The 19,175-nt window shown below is 47.7% G+C and overlaps 3 protein-coding genes across 3 annotated transcripts; all 3 read left to right on the top strand.

Moving 5' to 3' along the window:
* Positions 1 to 300: 300 nt before the first annotated feature.
* HOXD12 (homeobox D12) lies at positions 301 to 1,374 on the top strand (the record flags this gene model as incomplete). Its single annotated transcript, XM_082284662.1, has 2 exons — positions 301 to 862; positions 1,136 to 1,374. The coding sequence occupies 2 exons, from the start codon at positions 301 to 303 to the stop codon at positions 1,372 to 1,374; spliced, it is 801 nt and encodes a 266-aa protein (XP_082140788.1).
* Positions 1,375 to 7,582: 6,208 nt separating this feature from the next.
* Positions 7,583 to 8,999, top strand: HOXD11 (homeobox D11; the record flags this gene model as incomplete). Its single annotated transcript, XM_082284967.1, has 2 exons — positions 7,583 to 8,189; positions 8,764 to 8,999. 2 exons carry the CDS (start codon positions 7,583 to 7,585, stop codon positions 8,997 to 8,999), a joined length of 843 nt encoding a protein of 280 aa, XP_082141093.1.
* Positions 9,000 to 16,672: 7,673 nt separating this feature from the next.
* Positions 16,673 to 19,085, top strand: HOXD10 (homeobox D10; the record flags this gene model as incomplete). Its single annotated transcript, XM_082284595.1, has 2 exons — positions 16,673 to 17,414; positions 18,808 to 19,085. The coding sequence occupies 2 exons, from the start codon at positions 16,673 to 16,675 to the stop codon at positions 19,083 to 19,085; spliced, it is 1,020 nt and encodes a 339-aa protein (XP_082140721.1).
* Between the last annotated feature and the right edge of the window lie 90 nt (positions 19,086 to 19,175).

Genomic DNA, 19,175 nt, shown 5'->3' with positions numbered 1-19,175 from the left:
ACCCGCCCCGGCCACTTTTATAGAACCGGAGACCATGGTTTCCCCTCCCCCTTGCGAGCTCGATATTTTCATATTTCAAGTGTTATCATAAGACTTTTAAAATGTGGGGGTGAAGAGAAAGAAAAAAAAAAAGGGGGGGGGGAAGGGGGGGCTCTGTGGCTCGGTCGCTGGAGGCGGTGCTGAAATTACCGGCTTTGAAGAACCTGTCTGCAAAGTTTCGTCCAATCGTTTCAGGCTTTCCGCTTATTCCCTGTTGTAACTAAATACCGCTGTAAGAACAGCTGAAGTCCTTTGTTGGAAATGTGTGATCGCAGTCTCTACAGATCTGGCTACGTTGGTTCTCTCTTGAATTTGCAATCTCCAGATTCCTTTTATTTTCCTAATTTGCGGGCTAATGGCAGTCAATTGGCGGCTCTGCCCACCATTTCCTACCCCCGGAGCTCGATCCCCTGGACTTGCTCAAGTTCGTGCGCAGCCCAGCCGCAGAGCCACGCGTTCGGCGGCGCGGCGCAGCCTTACCTCCCCGGCTCCGTTCCAATCAACATCAGCTCCAACGGCAACAAGGAGTGCCTGGAAGACAACAATAAATATTACGCCCACGATGCGAGCTCCAAACAAGAGGAGAGATGCAGGCAGAGGCAATCTTTTGCAAATGAACCAACTGTTACTCACACAGCCAACTTAAAGCCCGTCAAGTATGACCACTCGAGCCTGCAGAGAAGTTTGCATGGCTCGGCTGCTCTTTTTGAAGTGAATTCCTGCAATTCAAGCTTAAAGGAGGACATCAAGAATTCCGTCAACTTGAACCTGACAGTTCAGCCCGCAGCAGTCCAGTCATGCCTCAGACCTTCAGTGCAGGATGGTATGCCTTAAATATCTCCCTTTAGTTAGAAGCGACCTAGCTATACGTTCTTTTTAAGAGATGCCTGTAATTACTTTGTAACCCTCTCTGTAACTCTTTCGGAGCGAAAATCGCTTAAACTGACTCGGAGGTTAGATAGAAATTGTGCTGTCAAATGTGCTTTGCCCAATTTTCTGACCTAGTTTAGCTCTGTTATTTTGCGGGGCTTTTTTCATATTCCTATATTTGCATATCCAGACTTGATCCACTAAATTATCGACGTGTTTGTTGTAGGTTTGCCTTGGTGTCCCACCCAGGGGAGATCAAGAAAGAAACGGAAACCATACACAAAACAACAAATTGCTGAATTGGAAAACGAGTTTCTCCTCAATGAGTTTATTAACCGACAGAAGAGGAAAGAACTATCAAGCAGACTGAATTTAAGCGATCAGCAAGTTAAAATTTGGTTTCAGAACCGGAGGATGAAAAAGAAAAGAGTAGTAATGCGAGAGCAGGCTCTTTCTATGTACTAGAGCAGAGTCCGCCCGTTCCTGCATGAACTTGTGCCCGGAGTGTTCACCCCTAGAGTAGAGCGTACGCGCCAGTGAAACGCGGGGAGCGTGTCTTTTTACCACTCGAAACGCGTAGGATCCCTGCGTAAGTAGGCAACGCTGAGTTCTTAGCCAAGATGAAGAAGACGAGCCGGACCAGCATGGAAACATGTATTATCAGCTTTTTACCTTTCTTTCTCCATTTATATAGATTTTCTCCTGCATCTTACCCTCTCTTTCCCCGGAGAACAAGCGGTGCTAAACTAAGATCGATTTATTTTATCTGTATGTAAACACCATTTTGCAGCAAAATAAAGGAATAACGCCTAGTAAAGACCTCAGCTCTGTGAGTCCCGGCTGCTCCCTTCATCTGCTGCCCTGCACGCCAGGGCAAGCCTGCGGCGCCGGCTTGTTTTGTGGTTTGGAGTAACCTGCTCGAGCAGCGATGGGGAAAGTGGTTAGCAAATAAACCTTTTTCTTCAGTCTTTTTTTTTCCCCTTTCCACCCTCCCCCCGCCAGCCCCCGGAGCCGCAGATCCGACCGCAGCCCGGCGGAGAGTGCACGTGACAGCCGCGCAAGGCCCGCGCGTAACCTGAGCGCCGGCTCCGCGGCGGCCGCTCGGCTCCGCTCCGCTGGCGGCGGCCCGCCCCGACGGCAGAGCACGGCCGGGAGGCCCCTGTGCGCCGCCGGCGGGGCCGCCGCCCCCGGGCCACGGGCAGGGCTGCTCCACGGGCACGGCCGAGAGGCTTCTCTCTCGGGAAAAAGCTCCGCTCTGCCCCTCGCCGTGCGCCAGCCGCCTCCGGGGCAGCGCGGCGTCCCGCGGCGGCGCAGGGGCCCGCGGAGTCGGGCGCCGGGGCCTCCCCAGGTGGCCGGGCCGGGCCTTGCCCTTCCAGCGCTCCTGACTTTGGCCTTGTCCAAGGGCTGCCCCAAACAGGCGAAAGACAGCGGGCGGTGCCGGGGCAGAGGCACAGGCTCGGCGCGGCTGGGGGAGGCTGGGGCCCACGTCTCACCCCGAGGTGCTGCAGGCACAGGAGACGGGACAACACGGAGGTTTTGGTGGGATTGATTGTTTCACCAGTCAGTCCCCATGGCCGTTTCTGCACAGATTTTTATGAGGGAAAAGTGAGAACCGGTTCGGGGTTTGCCCAGGTATAAACCTCAGAGGATAACCCAACCAGAGGGGCTGGTAGCAGTGTCTGAGCCTTTTGATCATGGTTTTGGGACGAGAATGAAATCGATTTTCCCCGCATCTTGATGAGAGGCTTTCTTTGCCGAGAGCCGCCGGCCTCTGCAGCACCAAAGCAGCCAGACTGGCCAGAGCTCCAGTGCCTGAGGAAACTACACATTGCCCTAGCCTGATACCTCAGCATATAAATTCTAAAAGAAAAATCTCACGGATTTTTAGGTCCGTATTAAAATGCCACCTAAGTCTTCGTTTCTCAACGAAGAGCGTTTCCACGCCTCCCAACGGTAATAATAATTAGGCTGGCAGAGGCTTCCTTCTTTTCTGGAATGTAAAGTAGGCTGAGATATGGTTGTTCGTGGCGTATACAACAAGGCTAAACAACCGCAGGGAACGGCACAAAGCTGCTACCTACTTACACAGGGCTATAGCCTTCCCGAAGGCAATAAACCCATTATTTCATAGTCATATTTGAACTTCGCTCCTACTCACTCCTGTCCTTGCAAGTACTGCTCACGAGGGCACGGTAGTCCAGATGATTTTGGAGATAAATCCCGGATTCCTAGGCGGGCAGAGATGAAGCCATTTTCCTGAAAGCTTTCCAGTGAGCCCCAAAGGCAACGCTAGGGTGGTGTTTCGGGGGGAGAAGGAAAACCAGCCCAAAGCATTTGTCGCCGCTCTTACCGCATTGCCCTATGCAGACAAAACCCTACCTCGCTCATGGCGGGGTGGCTGCCAGTAGGAAAGCGGGGACGAAGCCTCGCCGGGTGACAGCTCCCCGGGGGCAAGGGATGCACACCTAACCATCTAAAGCCACAGGAACCACTCCTTGGTCCCTCCAAATCTTCAATACGTTCATCCTCTGTGCTGGGAGTTGACGCATTGCGGACAATAAGGGTCTCTTCATCCAGTGGCATTGCCTAATTAAAAAAACTAGGAGCAACCCCAATGATGCAAGCCAGGAGAAAAGCAAAAACCAGATAAAGCCCCTTTTCTTACCCTCTCCTGCAGTACTACTCAGACGGCTACAGTCCATGAGAAATGGACCCCTTACACTGTTCTTCCCTATCCTAGTCCTCCCCAGTACAACCCGTCTCTTTATTACATGGGTGATGTGAAATCCGAAGAGGAACCTCCGGTGAAAATACGTGAAAGGCAATATATTATTTATTAAACGCATCTGATCCACGATGATGGCTTATTGTGAAGCTCCTAGTCTAAATCGCCTACGGAGAGAGAAAAGACAGAGGAGGTAGGATCTAAATTGCAGTTTGCTGAGAAAGTATTTGTATTATATATCTCTGTGCGTGTCTGTGTATCTATAGATGCACTTATTTCAGCAGTGCCCGTTGTGTGTAACCGTGTGTGCGCACTCAGACGTACGTGTTTGTGGGCTCATACTGCACACAGACACATCGGCGGTAGAAAATGCTGCATGATTTCATCACGAGTGCCCGTACTACAGGTTTCATCCCTTCCTCTGAAGCAGTGGGCGAGGATGGTGGTTCGGGCGTGGGAGGCACACACACGCGTGGCAGAGCTGCAGACGCGGGGCGCGCCCTGCCTGTGTGGCTCTGCCTGTGCACACCCACCCGAGCTGTCCCCTGGGCACATGTGTGCACAAGCGTGTGCGACACGCCGGGAGGGCGTGCAGGAGATGCACCCGTGTGAGGTGGATGTACTCCACGCCCTTCGACTGGATTATTTCGGGTGTCTTATCAGGTGCCCCTTGTACCGGCTTCGCGGGTGTATGCGGGGCGGGATGGAGCAGCGGGCACCCGCTTGCTGCGCCCACGCCCGCGTCCCTCTGCATCATGCAGGAGACGGTCCATCCCTTTATTTACTCAAACATCTTTGCATTTCCACGGCAGCCTAAACATGATAAAGCCCTTCCGAGGAGGCTCTCCATTCCTCCTCGTTTGATAAGGCTGCAAACGCAACTCGGCTTGCTGGGAATGGCTCTGGATGCCTTTGTGCTTCCTAAAAGAGCATAAATAATTAAAGTTTGGCAGAGAGGAAAAGCTTTCTTGCAGAACTGTAGTGGCAATAAATGAAATGACTCAGAATCTCTTCTCCAGTCGGTTTTTACGAGAGCTGCCAGACAGTGTCTGTTCACGTTCTCCAGATACTAGGGGCGCCATAACAAAGTTAAGGTCAAGTTAGTGTCTTATCTTGGGTGGCACAAAAATACCGCATCTTCTCCAGCCGGACCGGGTATATTTTTAAGCCCAAATGTTACGCAAGTCGCCTTAATTTCCACGGAGAGCATTTGGAAATGTCTCTTGGACCTGAATACTTGGTGATTCCAGGCAACGATTGCAGATGTTTCAAGACGCCTAACGGTAAAGTATTCGCCTGACTGTGTACACGATTTGCATTTATGTTTCGATGCTGCTTAATCTGCGTAAGGGAAAAAGAAAAAAAAAAAAAAAAAAAAGTGGGGGGGGAGGGGGAGTTGTGGTGGTGGTGTTATTGTAATGTTCAGAGCTGGGCTGGGACCGACCCCAGGGTGAAAACGGTCTGGCAGGCGAGGACCCCCAGCTCTGCCTTATTCCAGCGGGGTCTCTGCTGTGATATTGGTCTCACATTCCCCAAATTAGATCGCTTCTTAAAGGACTGTTTTATAAAAGGGCTTTCGTACATACAAATCGTCGCTATGTCTTTGAACTTGAATTAGTTGAAACCGGCTGGTTCCTGCGCCAAAATTTAATTGATGCTAGGCTTGTTGCATCGAAAAGAAGGTGAAGGATTCTGGCTAAGGCGTAATTAGTTGTTTGAACGGTAAAGAAAATGAAGATCCATAGGTTTCCAGAACCATCTCTCTTGACGAGATAGGCGATCAGAGACCTTGGGGGGGGGAGCACAATCCAAACGGAGCCCTGCCATGCTTTGCTGCAAGGTCCAGGGTAATTAGTGACACAGGAGCCATTTTAACTGCGCAGACATCATTTTTGGGAGGTTGTTTTTTCTGTTGCAGCAGAATCAAGAGGGCTCGAAAGTCGATTAAGGGAGGGAATCGTGGTTCTGTGCTTTGATTTCTAGTGATAACTAGCAACTTGCGAGGGTCTATCTGCTGGGAGCAATGTGTGGCGTTTGAGGTGTTTTGCGAGTGAGGCACCAAAGCAAAAAAGAAAAGAAAAACTGTACAAAGAAAAGGAAAGAAAGGGGCGGCGGGGGGGGGGGAGAGGGGGGGTGGGGTGGTTAGGAATGAGCTCCATAATATCTGCCTGGCTTTGGTATTTTTTATTTTCAGAAAGGGCAAGATGGGCTGCAGCATGGAAGCCCTTTGGGTAGCCCTCGACTGCTCTGGGGAGCCAGGGGGATGCAGGAGGGGCCGTGGCGGTGGCCGTGGCGGTGGCGGCGGCGGGGCGGGGGGCAGGGTGCGGGGCGCAGCCCGGGCTGCGGGGCTCCCGCCCCCGGAGCCTCTCCGCATCGCGTAGCCGGGGGCGAGCAGGAGGCGCCTGTCGCAGCGGAGCCGAGTCCACAACGGGCACGGCAGCCTCGAGGAGCCGGGGAGCCCGCGGGCCTTCTCCCCTGCTGCCCGGAGCGCTCTGGGGCCGGTTCCCCACCTGCCGGGCTCTCCGCTTGCTATGGGACCTGGAGGCTGCCTTTGTGGAGGTGATGTGGGGCCTGTCGACTTGCCGGAGCCTCCGCCCGGGGATTGCCGGGCTGTCGGGAGGCGTCCGTGCTCGGCGTGGGGAACTCTCCCAGATTTCGGGTTTATTTCAAGTGACATGTGGTGGAGCTAACCTGGCTATGCTGTACAGTGGCAGAAAAAAGCCATTCCCATAGAGAGCTGGCAAATGTTTCTGGAATGAGGAATTTGGTCGAGCATAGGGCTATTGCTGGCGTGTATTTATTCCCTTCTCTTTTCAGCCTTTGCGGCCCTGTTTGTGCTTGCCTATACAAAATCATATTTCAAGGAAAAAAGGAAAATTGGCAAAAATGAGCCCTCGAAGGCAGGGCGGGAGCGGGGCTGGCGGCTGCTGTGAGTGTCGCCTGCTCCCAAGTCTTGCTTTTCCCTTCCAATGAAAATGAACATTTTGGTGGGAGTTGGAGGCAGGGGAACAGAGGTCACTTTGTCTGCTGCTCTGCTTCCCAAGGAAACCGTGCTTGGTGGACTTTTCCTGCCATAGCTCTTTGCCTTACAGAGAGCCCAAAAGTATCTCCCTTTCATAAATCCGGCTGCTGAGAGATGTTCTGTTTGCATATTTCTCATTTCAGTTTGGCGCCCTGACACAAGTGCGCAGTGTTTGGGCTTATAAGCGAGGGAAAACGAGGTGATCGAAACTCAGGCTTTGAATTTCGTGACCGGTTTTGATGCCAACTGTGGATTGCAGGAGCCGGGCGGGCAGATCCGGTCGTACACTCGAATGTGTGAATGGGACTTGGCTTTCCTGAGTGAACCATCACCCACCCGCTCATCATCTGCTTGAGCGGAGAGTATCGCTCCCTCTAAGGAGGAAGCGATCACGTTTCCCAGCCGGGGGTGCCGGGTGAGCCCCAAGCCCTCGCTCCGGGGGCTGCCTTCCCCGACGGTGGCAGTGCTCCCCCCTCGCTGCCCGGGGAGGCCGGGCGGAGATGCGGGCGGGGGGCTGCGCGCCGTGGGGCTCCGCTCCGGGCTCCGGCGGTGGGCAGGCGCCTGCCCGGGCGGCGCGGCCCCAGGTGATCCGCCGCACCACCTACGTGTATCTCACATCGCCTGCTGAAAGGATGAGACTTAAAACCGGCTATATTTGTACAAACGGCGCGCTCGCCTCCCCGTGCTGGGAGGGCTCTTTGGAGAGATCTTAGGAGCCTTTCCGAGGGGCTGATATAGATATAAGGACATTTCTACATCGCGTCACGTGACATAATTACCACTAGAATCAATCAAGATGAATTGCACGTCAGCACACGGTGGGGATTTTTTCTTAGTTGATCCTGTCCAAACCCTCTTGTGCAATAGATGGATCTTGTTCAATGCATTGAAGCCTCCTGGTTGCTTGCAATCGCAAAAAGGAAGACATGACTGAGTTTGACGATTGCAGTCACGGCACATCCAATATGTATCTGCCAGGGTGCGCTTATTACGTCTCACCCTCAGATTTCTCGACGAAACCCTCTTTTTTGTCTCAATCGTCATCCTGTCAAATGACTTTTCCTTATTCTTCTAATTTACCTCATGTTCAACCTGTGCGTGAAGTAGCATTCAGGGAATACGGATTAGAGCGCAGCAAATGGCAGTATAGGGGCAGTTATGCTCCTTATTACTCAGCTGAAGAGGTGATGCACAGAGACTTTCTGCAGCCTGCGAACAGAAGGACGGAAATGTTGTTCAAAACGGACCCTGTCTGCGGCCACCACGGACCGTCTCCTGCTGCCTCCAACTTCTACAGCTCGGTGGGGAGGAACGGCATCCTGCCGCAAGGCTTCGACCAGTTTTACGAGACAGCCCCCGGACCCCCGTACCAGCAGCACTCCGAGAGCGAGGGGGACGCGGAGAAGGGCGACTTGAAAGCCCAGAACAGCACTTGCAGTAAAACACCTTCCAGCCAGGAGAAGAAAGTGACACCAGCAAACAGCGCCGATTCCCCTTCTGGTGAGGCTGTTGCAGAGAAGAGCAACAGTTCAGGTAGGTATCAGTAGTAAATTGGGGGCAAGAGTACAAGGCCAACACTTTGTCAAGCCGCATTTTATGTGCAATTTTATAAGCATCCAAAGGATTTTATATATCCTATAAGATTTCCTTTACCGTTGTAAAGTGTGTTTACGATAGGAAACCAATTTAGGTGGGCTTAAGGTATTCTTGGAAGAGGATATTAATTGTTATTAAATTGTTGATTTGTCGGGGGGAGATGGAGAGATTTCACAGGTAGTGCTCAGAGCTCCCTTCGGCTCAGAGCTTAAGATCTTCGTTTGTTTGGGGCGGGGGGTGTGTGTGAGAGGAGTTTGAGAAACTTGGAATTTTTCCAGCCCATTTAAATATCTCTCTGTATTGCTCGAAGAGCTCTCTTTTAAGGAGAAGTTGGGAAATATTAGCTTTTTTTTGCTAAGTCACCCGGAGATTATAAGCGTCAGGAATATTTTTTGAAGTGCTAGAGGGCTGCTTTCCAGGCAATGGGATATTATCAAAGTCTCTGATCAAATCCTAGCTGAGCATGTTCGTAGCAACAGCGTAAATCAGATTCTTCTCTCTTGAATTTCAGCAATTCCCCAGCGATCAAGGAAAAAGAGGTGCCCCTATACCAAATATCAGATAAGAGAACTGGAACGGGAATTTTTCTTCAACGTGTACATAAACAAAGAGAAGAGACTGCAGCTGTCCAGAATGCTCAACCTCACTGACCGGCAAGTTAAAATCTGGTTCCAGAATCGAAGGATGAAAGAAAAGAAACTGAACAGAGATCGACTCCAATATTTCACTGGGAATCCCTTGTTTTGAAAAAAAAAAAAAAAAAGAAAAAAAGAAAAAAAAGGGAAAAAAAAGGAAAAAGAAAAAAAGGGAAAAAAATTTAAAAGAGAGCCAGAGAATAGGAAGAAAGAAGAAAAACAAAGAATATCTCGGTCTCTCTGACCTACCATCTGAATGCAAAAGTTAATTTGTTTACTTGACACATCCACCCTGCGGAACTCAAAGTTTCATTTTCATGTGCAACTCCCCACGCTGAATGGCCACTGGAGATTTCGGGGCTTGGCGGAGCAGATTCCTGATAAGGGGAAACTAGGGTAAATCCAGCTGTCCACTCTCGAGTGTTTTTCGCCAAAGGTGCTTTTTTTTCCTCTCCCACAGTACCAGCAATGGACCTGCAGTGTGTCTGGTAGTTGTTGCTTACAATTCATTGAGTTCGGGGGGGGCTCTGTTGTTGCTTTTGAGCTAGGATAACACTTTCGTCCCTTTAAGTGAATGCGGTTTATTTAAGAGATGGTAAATGTACGCTTGCTATATATAAAATATATATATATATGTTTCTATTGTCATCCAAAAGCATGGGCCACTGTTTTTTTCATGTGAATAAATGGTTTCTAGCAAAGTTAAGGTTATAGCTTCCGTGCACTGTATGGATTTCCATCTCCAAAGGATCCTAGCATTTTCCGGGCTAGAGCCAAGTTCAGTTAAATAATAACATGAGGAAGCCTAGCCGGGTTATTTAAAACGCATTTTAATTAAGTAATAGTACAGATGCCTAATTCTCCCTTTGTAGGTATGCGTACCTTCCCCGTTCGCTGTGAGACAGAGCCAACATGGCTGTCTGCAGACCATCACTTCTGATGGTGCTACCATTACTATAAACAACGAAAAAGGCTTTTTGTTTAACTGGTCAGGCTCCAAATAAGCCCCGAATCCCCATCGTCAATGACTGTTTGTTTACTTGTTAGTGAAGAGCAAGGCAGAAAGACCGAGGGCTCCGAGAGAGTCAGACAAGAGGGAGCTATAAACAATTGGCACTAGTTGGGGAGGAAAAAAAAAAAAAAAAAAGGAAGAAAAAAAAAAGGAAAAAAACACCCCAAACCAAAACCACAAAACCACCCCCAACACTTTGGAAGCAGAGGGGTGGTTCTCTGAGATCTGATTGCCGGGCAGGGCGAGCGGAGCGCGGCGCTGGCGGGAGCTAAGCTCAGCCCGCTGCCGAACGCGGCGGGCCCCGCCGGGGGCCGGCACCCGGAGGAGATCCGCTCCTCTCCTCGCCGCTTTATCTTGCGTGACCTGGCTGGGCTGTTTACAAAACCTTGAACTGTCTAGACAACACCATAAAACCCGAGGTTCTAAACAGCTTAATTGGGTTATATTATACACCTTCTGGTGGGTGAAAAAGAGATTTCCGCAATGTGCAATAAAGGCGACGAGTGAGAAAAGAATTTGCCTTTTTTGAATAGGACGAGGTGGCTCTCGCTACGCTCGCAGGCAGGGAAGGCAAAAGTGCCAACTAAGTCAGGAAAAGACCGAGAATTCAAAAAATAGAGAAATAGAAGAGGAAGGAGGCATGACTAAAAAAAATTTTTTTAAAACACTTTAGCAAGAAAAACATAAGTGTATGCCTTTGAACTTCCAAAATGTCAAGGTCATCACCTTTAACCTTTCTGAATAATTAGGCGCCTTAAGGTTCCTCTGTTATTTTCAACCACCACCCACTCTCTCTGTCTCACTCTCTCCCTCCCTCCCTCGCCCTCTCTCACACACACGCACAGCCACACACACACTTTTTACCGCATAGCTGGCCATATCAGCAAATGCATCATAATGCAAAGAAAATCCCGGCTGGGTCGAGGTGAGCTCTCGGCGTCTTGCAGTGAGCGTACCCTGCTCCAGTCCCTGCCAGCTGGAGCACGGGGGGGTCCTCACTTCCCTCCCTTTCTCTTCCGTGCCCTGGGAATTCGACCCAAAATTTTTTTTTCTTTTTTTAGTTCATAAGAAAAAAAAAAAGGGGGGGGGTTTGCTTAGAAGAAAATTTTTAAAAATTCTCGTAATTTAGGAGAAAGACGGTATTTCTATGCAGTTTCCCCACAAAACCCATTAACTAGAAATGCACAAAGTCGCGGGGAATTCCTCATAGCATTTTGCCTGACCTCATAGCAAAATACTCGCGTGTCTCCCGGTCCTTAATCCACAGGGCGAGAACGACCCGTTTGATTTTCTCTTCCCTGCAGTGCTTTAACACTCTGTCTCAGAGTATTAATACGCCTTCAAAATGCTAAGACACGGCAAAAGCGGGGCACGGAAACCGAAATACCGTAGCACTAATCTTGCATAAATGCTCATGATAGCGGTGTTAAGTTTCTATTTGAAAAGAAAGGAAGAAACCCATGACTGAGAGCAAATTGAGCTGAGGAGAAAGACCTGGAGAGAAAATTCCCGGTGTCTGGCGGGCAGCGGCCACAGGAGGGCGCGCCCAGGCGCTGCAATGCCGCAGCCTCTGGTGCTCCAGTCTCTTTTCCCCCTAATAATAATTCCACTGCTAATAAAATATCTAATATATAAGTAACGATAAGATTTCAGGGCCTTCCAAATGAGAAAATAAAGCATCAAAAAGATTTATTAAACAAATAACCCATAACCGTGACGTGCCGGAGAAATATGCCACTTTAAAAGAAATTTTTTTTGGTCGTAATCTTTTATAATGCATCCGAGCTTTAAAAAAAGTGCCATAATTTTGAGAAAGAAAAAACTCAAACCCCAAAGATATTCAGAATTCGTTCCCTAGAACGAAAATCTATCTACTCCTTTAAGGACAGCCTTAACGCGGGTGAAAAAAAAAAGTAGTATAAAAAACGTGCATTTCCACAATTTATCTTCTATTCTTATTCGAGGATTTTCTTAAATAAACCTCTAGGTACAGAAAACATAATGTTAAAAACGTATTTTATTTAAAGGCGAGATTAATGTTAGCTCCTGAGAATGCTTATTTTTTAAAAGAAAGAGAGAGAGACTAAAGAGGAAAGGAGATATTTTTAATATCCTAACATCACCTTGCCAAGGCATTGCTGAATGAAGTCCCTCTCTTTAAAAGTCCTATGGAGATCTATTAAAATGAAAGTAGAGATTACAGAATTAAAGTGAATCTTATGAATTTCCTGGAAGTTCTCCAGCAACCGAACATGTTCTGTCTTTCTGAGATTTTTTTTATTTGGTGGGTTTGTTTTTTTTTTCCTTCCAGTGTACACTTCGGTCAGAACCTGAGGAAAGAAAGGGTTTCGCTGCTTTCTGTTTATTTTCAGAATTCATCGAAATCTATTTCGTGCTGGTTTAGCCATATTCTGCATTTTTAAAAGCCCAGTCTCTCGTGAACGCATTTGTTGGCACTTTGTCTGCTGGATTGTTGGTGTGTGGTTGTTGTTTTTTTTTTTTTTTTTAGAAGTTCATTGTTAACACTTTCCTAGAAATAGCCTTTCCGTCGGTAATAAAACGGCATTGTACAATCCAAAATCCTTGGGATCCTTGACGCCAGAGGTAGCCTTTGCAGGCAGAGCCGTATCCCGGAGGAAAATGCCCTGGTCTCTCGGTGGACAGACACTCTCCAAGGAGGAAATGTTGAGCGAAGTTTTCGTGTTTGTTTTTCTTGGCATGAGAGGGCTCCTTGCGAGAGCCCACACCAACCCCGAGCCCATTAGGCTTCATACGAAGTGCTTTAACCCCCTCGCAATTACAGTGAGGCCGAACTCAGCGAACGTGAACGGGTGATGGGAGCCAGGGTGTGCTGTTAATTTTGAAAAATTATATCTATACACCAGAACACGGAAATGCCGCTTTCTTCCTTTTTAAACCATTGTGTAAATGTGATGATTCTGTGCGAGTCTGTAACCTCTTCTATTTTTCCTTTTTACCCCTTTCTCAGTTAAATTCCTCTAGATAGAAAAGATTGTGAGCTATTTCCAAATGTCTTTGGGCTTGTCCTTTACATAGAACGAAAAGGGCATTTGCTTATTTTCCGATTAAAATATAAATGCGGCAGGAATCTGCCGGAAGATAAATGTCCAGCACAAATACCGAGGCTGAGGGCTGCACCGGCCACCAATATACACGCTAAAATCTCATCAACTCATGCACTTTTGTGTCCACAGAAATATGGAAATACAATAGGAGAAGAGCTGGGGCTTCGGGCGAAGCTGAGTGTACGGTCAGTGCTACTGTGCGATCCTTACGCTCAAAAATAACACCTTTGAAGAAAACACTAGCGTGCTATTTTGTTTATTTTATAGGCTTTCATATTTAGGAAAAGGCATAGTGTCATTAGTATGTCATGTCCGTCCCCTAACCTCGGTCAAAAAAAATCTAGAGGATCTAAGCCCTCAGCCCAGACGCCGACTCTTTCTATGAAAATATGGCACATAGAAATCCGGGCAATGTGACAGTTGCTTTATTAAAAGAAGAAAGGACACAATATTGCAGCCAATTTTTTTTTTTTCTTAAATAAAACTATTCTTCAATGTCCCTGCAATATAACAGCATGGCACAAAATATACAGTCTGTGCGTTTAAAGATACCCTAAATAAAATGCTGAAATCGAGTAAATCAAAGGAAATTTACTAAAAGCTTCCTGGGTTCCAGACTATTTTTAAAATAAGACATTTCTTGCAATACCTTCGTTACTGAAGGCATCTGCAAAATATCTAGCTTCTTTCGTACCCCTCTCCCATCCCCCTCACATAATGAGACACAAACACAGCAAATTGCAACTATGAGAATGCTCGGCACAGCCGAGACAAAAACATAATCATATCACCAGTAATAAGGTTCAGGGAGATAAGGCAGTGAAAATTAAGCCCTGCTGCCACGTCTGGTAACCTCCAGTTTTTAGCCCTGACATTTGCTAGAGGAGAAAACTGTAATGTCCACCTATGCTTTATTACAAACAGTAATTTACATCTGCATGGACCCATTGGTTGGGGCATTTTTTCACCCTCGTTCGGAAAAATATGGGGCTCTGAGAGCAAAACCTTTATATTAATGTAGATTGTATATCTCATTTATTGCACAATATTGATTTATTTATTAATGTTAATTACTTTATTCCATTTTAATATGATTTAAAACAATAGTGACATTAAATGCCCAGAGCCTAAGTCCCCAGTTCCCCAGTGGCTCTCGCATGTTTATTCAACTTCTATTTACATCAAACTTAAACTTTCTACTGTTCATTTTCGATAAAAAATTGCTGCCCGTTTTAAAACCCCTCATGATTTACCGTGAGCGAAGGGTCTTACGGAGCCGTTTGCCAGTCCTGAACGCAATATTTAAATTATTATAATCACAACAGTCATCTGAGTTTCCCCGTAGTGACATGCATGAAATTAATATTTTCAATTACAAAAAATCAAAGAGCCCTCATGTCTAATCAGGAGCCCAGAATTCAGCTCCTCCAGCAGCAGCAGCAGCAGCAGCAACAGCAGCAGCAGCAGCAGCAGCGAGGCCGGCGTGGAAAGCAGCTCAGCATTTGCTTATTGTTTTAACTTTACTGTTGGGCAAAACCCGCCGCAAACCTCTGGGCTGATACTTTCAGCCGGGATATTTCTAGGACCCCTTTTCTTACAGTGTAAATAAAGATTATGAAAGAACCATTTGATGGGCATAAAATTCCTGATTAGATTTAATAGTCAAGTCTTAAACTGCGTCAAGAAAAATAGTATTTTGTTTCTTTAAACTCTGTGGGTTGTCCAGGCTGTTGTTGAAGAGGAGGAAATTGCTAGAAGGCGAGGGGGGGGACGCGGCGCTCGGAGGGAGCGTCGTGGGCTCCGCCGCGGCTTCTTCCCCGGCGCAGGCGAGTCTTAGCCATGGCTCTGATCATGATCTTACGTGGCCACCGCGCCGCAGCGCCCGCTGCTCGGCTCAGCCCGCGGCGCCGGCCAAGCGTGCCCGGGGAGGGCAGGGGCTGCGCCAGGCGCAGGGGATGCTGCCGAAAGAGCCTGCGAGCAGCGAATATTACGAAGGTAATATTTAAACTCTCCGGCAACCCAGGAGCTGGAGACTGCAGCTATAAAAGACACTGGCTCTTAACCTGACAATGATGTTGTATTTGAACAGCTGCGATAAGGTTTTAAAAGGTCTGTCTCATTGCCACCGCGAAATTTTAAATAGGGTTATTGTTTCCAGCAGTGTAAAGCGTACGGTAAAGTACAAAAACATCCAAATGCCAGGAAACAGAGGAAAATTCAAATCCGCGCTGGTGGAAAACGCATGTTTGTAAGTGTGCGAAAGACGCATTTAAATTTTTTTTTATCCTTTCACCTTCTGCCTGCTCTTGGGGATCTGAAAGGGTGTTTTGATGGTAGAAAGGCCCAAAATAAACAGGCGAATGAATCCGAAACAAAAATTATCAACAAGTTCACTTTGTGTGGATGAGGGTCCTTGACAACACTAGTCCCAGATAAGAAATACTCCAGTTTGGGGGGAAAAAAAAAAAAAAAAAAAAAAAAAAAGAGAGAGAGAGAATGGAAAGTAAAACGATAAAGAGTAATAAACAGTTTCTACCGCCACTATTTAAAACGTAGTAGCTGCGGGTGCAAATATGGGTAAGAAGTGGGAGGAAAAACAATAAAACACGTTTCAAATGTTGGGACGGAAAACTCTGATCTGCCATGTAGACAGTTACTGTTGCCTTCTGTTGGTTGCTTTCTTTGCTGTTTGTTTGCTTTATAATACAGATGCATTTATCATTCTTAAAAAAAAAAGAAAAAGTTGCTTAAAGGAGTTAAAGGACTTGCAGTGAGGATATGAGTTTCTGCATGTTTTTTAATGAGCAATACTACAGAAGGAGAAATTACCTTTTTGATGCTTTCGGTTTGCAGGGCAAGTGAAAAACCCACTTTTTTTTTTTTTTTTTCCTCTCTCCCAGGCGGTCGGGAGAGAGCATTGTAAAATAATTTTAGGAATGTAGCTTCCCTATAAAATTCGAGTTATGACAAAAGTCCACCTTTTAATATTTGACGATTTGTGTTAAAACAAAAATTGACCTTCTCGGTTAGCAGCTAGGAAAAAAATCAATAGTATAATTTTCAATAATTCATAACGCGAACGCCATTATGCTAAATCTTAACTATTAATCTTATCCTTTACAAAGTCTCGATTGATTTGTTAATAAAATATCTTCCCGTGCGCGGCAACAGAGGGTATAACTCTTGAAAAAGCTTCAGAAGCAAGAAAATTACCGAGTAGCCCGAGAATGTAGATGAGGGTTTTATTGATCGCCCCTGATTCTCCTTAATACGCATTAATAAATCCCGCAACCTTTTGTCCCCGCACTTGTCAGCGGCGGGGCTTTTACAGGAGCCATGGCGGGCAGGCGCGGTTTTGCGCCCGCCGCGCCGCCCCGGGGGTTCCGCGGGCGCGGAGGTTGCGCGGCGCGGGGGGGCGCGGGCCGGGCCGGTGCCGCAGCGCGGGCGGCGGGCGCGGTGCGGTGCCGGCGCGGCGGCGCAGGGGGCGCTGTTGACCGCGGCGGGGCGCGGCGGGGCGGCGCGGCGGGCGCGTCAGCGGCGGGGCGGCGGCGCGCGGGGCGGCGGGCGCTGCCATTGGCCCGCCTGTCATGTGGTCGCGCGGAGGCATCCGCAATTACACGGGAATGTTTTCCTAGAGATGTCAGCCTACAAAGGACACAATCTCTCTTCCTCAAATTCCGCCCCAAAATGTCCTTTCCCAACAGCTCTCCTGCCGCTAATACTTTTTTAGTAGATTCTCTCATCAGTGCGTGCAGGAGTGACAGTTTCTACTCCAACAGCGCCAGCATGTATATGCCACCTAGCACAGACATTGGGACGTATGGGATGCAAACCTGTGGACTCCTTCCGTCTCTGGCTAAGAGAGAAGTTAATCACCAAAATATGGGTATGAATGTACATCCTTATATACCTCAAGTAGACACTTGGACAGACCCGAACAGATCTTGTCGAATAGAGCAACCTGTTACACAGCAGGTCCCCACTTGTTCCTTCACTACAAATATTAAAGAAGAAAGCAATTGCTGCATGTATTCCGATAAGAGATCCAAACTCATTTCTGCAGACGTCCCTTCCTACCAGAGGCTGGTGTCTGAATCATGCCCCATTGAGAACCCCGAGGTTCCTGTCCCAGGATATTTTAGACTGAGCCAGACCTACGCCACTGGGAAAACCCAAGAGTACAATAATAGCCCTGAAACGAGTTCAACTGTAATGTTACAGTTAAACCCTCGCGGCAGCTCCAAACCGCAGATATCTGCTCAACTTCAGCTGGAAAAGAAAATGAATGAAAACCCGAACAACCAAGACAGCACCGCTAAAGTCTCTCAAGTGGAAAGTCCCGAGCCCAAGTCCACGTTGCAAGAGGAGCGGAGCTGTCTGCCCGAAGGCTCCGTGTCCAGCCCAGAAGTCCAGGAGAAGGAGAGTAAAGGTCTGTATTACCGAGTTTAAGCCGTGCCGTGGTGTAACTCCAACACGCCAGCACCATAAAGCACGCTCGAATATACTAACGAGCATCACAGCCATCACATTTAATGCTAAGGAGTATCGGGCTGCAGGTGCTGTCTCTCTGAAGATTTTGGCAGGCAAAAATGCTACACAAAACGGTCCAAAGATTTTCCGTAGAGATCTGCCTCTCCCGTGCACGCAGACAGCCTCTGTGATGCGGGGAATATAGCCGTGTGCTCTGTAATGCGCTGCAGCAGCCAAAAGCAGCCCCATACCTCTAAAAAAAGCAGGTCCGGAGGTTGTAAAATACGAGCAGCTCAACTTTTCTCTCGTAGTATTTCGCCTTTTTTTTTTTTTTAATTTATTTATTTTCCACTGAGCCTTACTGCGGTTTGATTGCATTTAGAGTTAATTACGATCCTCTTAAAATAGTTGAGGAATAGGTGCTACCAGGCTGGGTAAAGTTGGAAAGAAATGCACAATGAAAACAGCAGCCCGCTATCTGCCTGGTCCAAGGGTTGAATATTTCAATGTGATGCTTTAGATAACCTTGGGTTGGTCTCCTAAAGTGCACCAGTATTTTGAAATGCTTTTGAAAGCTAAAAGTGGTAGCACACTGATTTTATTTTCCCTTCTAAAGTGCACTAACGCCTTTCTTTCAAACGGCGTGTATCGAAGAATCCCAAAACGAGAAATTTTCTCTTATCAAAATGTACTTTGCAACCTCTAGGTCGATTTTTACCCTCTGTGTGCAATGAGAATTTCTTTATCTGAATTATATTTAGTAGCCCAGGTCTAGCTTGATGTGGGGTAGATTTCTTTCTGGTGGGGAAAGAAAACATAAAAGGAAAATGAAAAAAAATCCAAGACAGGGGGTCGTAATTTCTTGTATATCATTTTGTCTGGGAAATGTCTATATCTGTTTATAGGTGTTCTTGTGTGATTCAGCTGATATGTGTGGGGATGCTGCTTCAAAATACAGTGTGAGACTGTTTTGTAATTGGAATATTTTCGTGGCAATTGTCGTGGGAGCCCGAGTCGGCCATGGCGAGGCTAGACCCGTTAAGACGCGTCCATGGGGCGGATGGCAGGTTAAATATTGTTGAAATGTTAAACGCCGGCCGAAAACTTGAAAGACCCTTACTGGCAGGAGCAGGAGAGCGGGGTGGCCGCAGGGCAGGGTGCCGTGCTGGGGACAGGCGAGCCCAGCCTGGCAGCAGGTCCCCTCACTGAGCCCACACCTCACCCGAGCGGTGTTTAATGCCCACATCCACCATATCTGCCAGACACTGCAGAGGAGGGGTCATGGCCAAGGGTACACTCTAACAGTCTGAGGTATTTTGATTTTTTGTTTTCTTCTTCTTTGATTTTGATAGAGGAAATCAAGTCTGATACTCCAACAAGCAATTGGCTAACTGCAAAGAGTGGCAGAAAGAAGAGGTGTCCTTATACTAAACACCAAACACTGGAATTAGAGAAAGAGTTCTTATTCAATATGTATCTCACTCGAGAGCGCCGTCTAGAGATCAGTAAGAGCGTAAACCTCACTGACAGGCAGGTCAAGATTTGGTTTCAAAACCGCAGAATGAAGCTCAAGAAGATGAGCAGGGAGAACCGAATCCGGGAACTGACCGCTAATCTGACCTTCTCTTAAACCCTAACCCCGGGGGGGGCACCAGTGAGGAATGGGCACAGCACCGCCACTTGATAAAGGCAGGAGAGACTCTGGCAAAACCCGGCATTT

The sequence above is a fragment of the Coloeus monedula genome, assembly GCF_965178545.1.
Source record: "Coloeus monedula genome assembly, chromosome: 7".
Lineage (NCBI taxonomy): Eukaryota > Metazoa > Chordata > Aves > Passeriformes > Corvidae > Coloeus > Coloeus monedula.
Note: the sequence above shows the minus strand (reverse complement) of the source record. Positions and strands in the feature narration are given on the sequence as shown.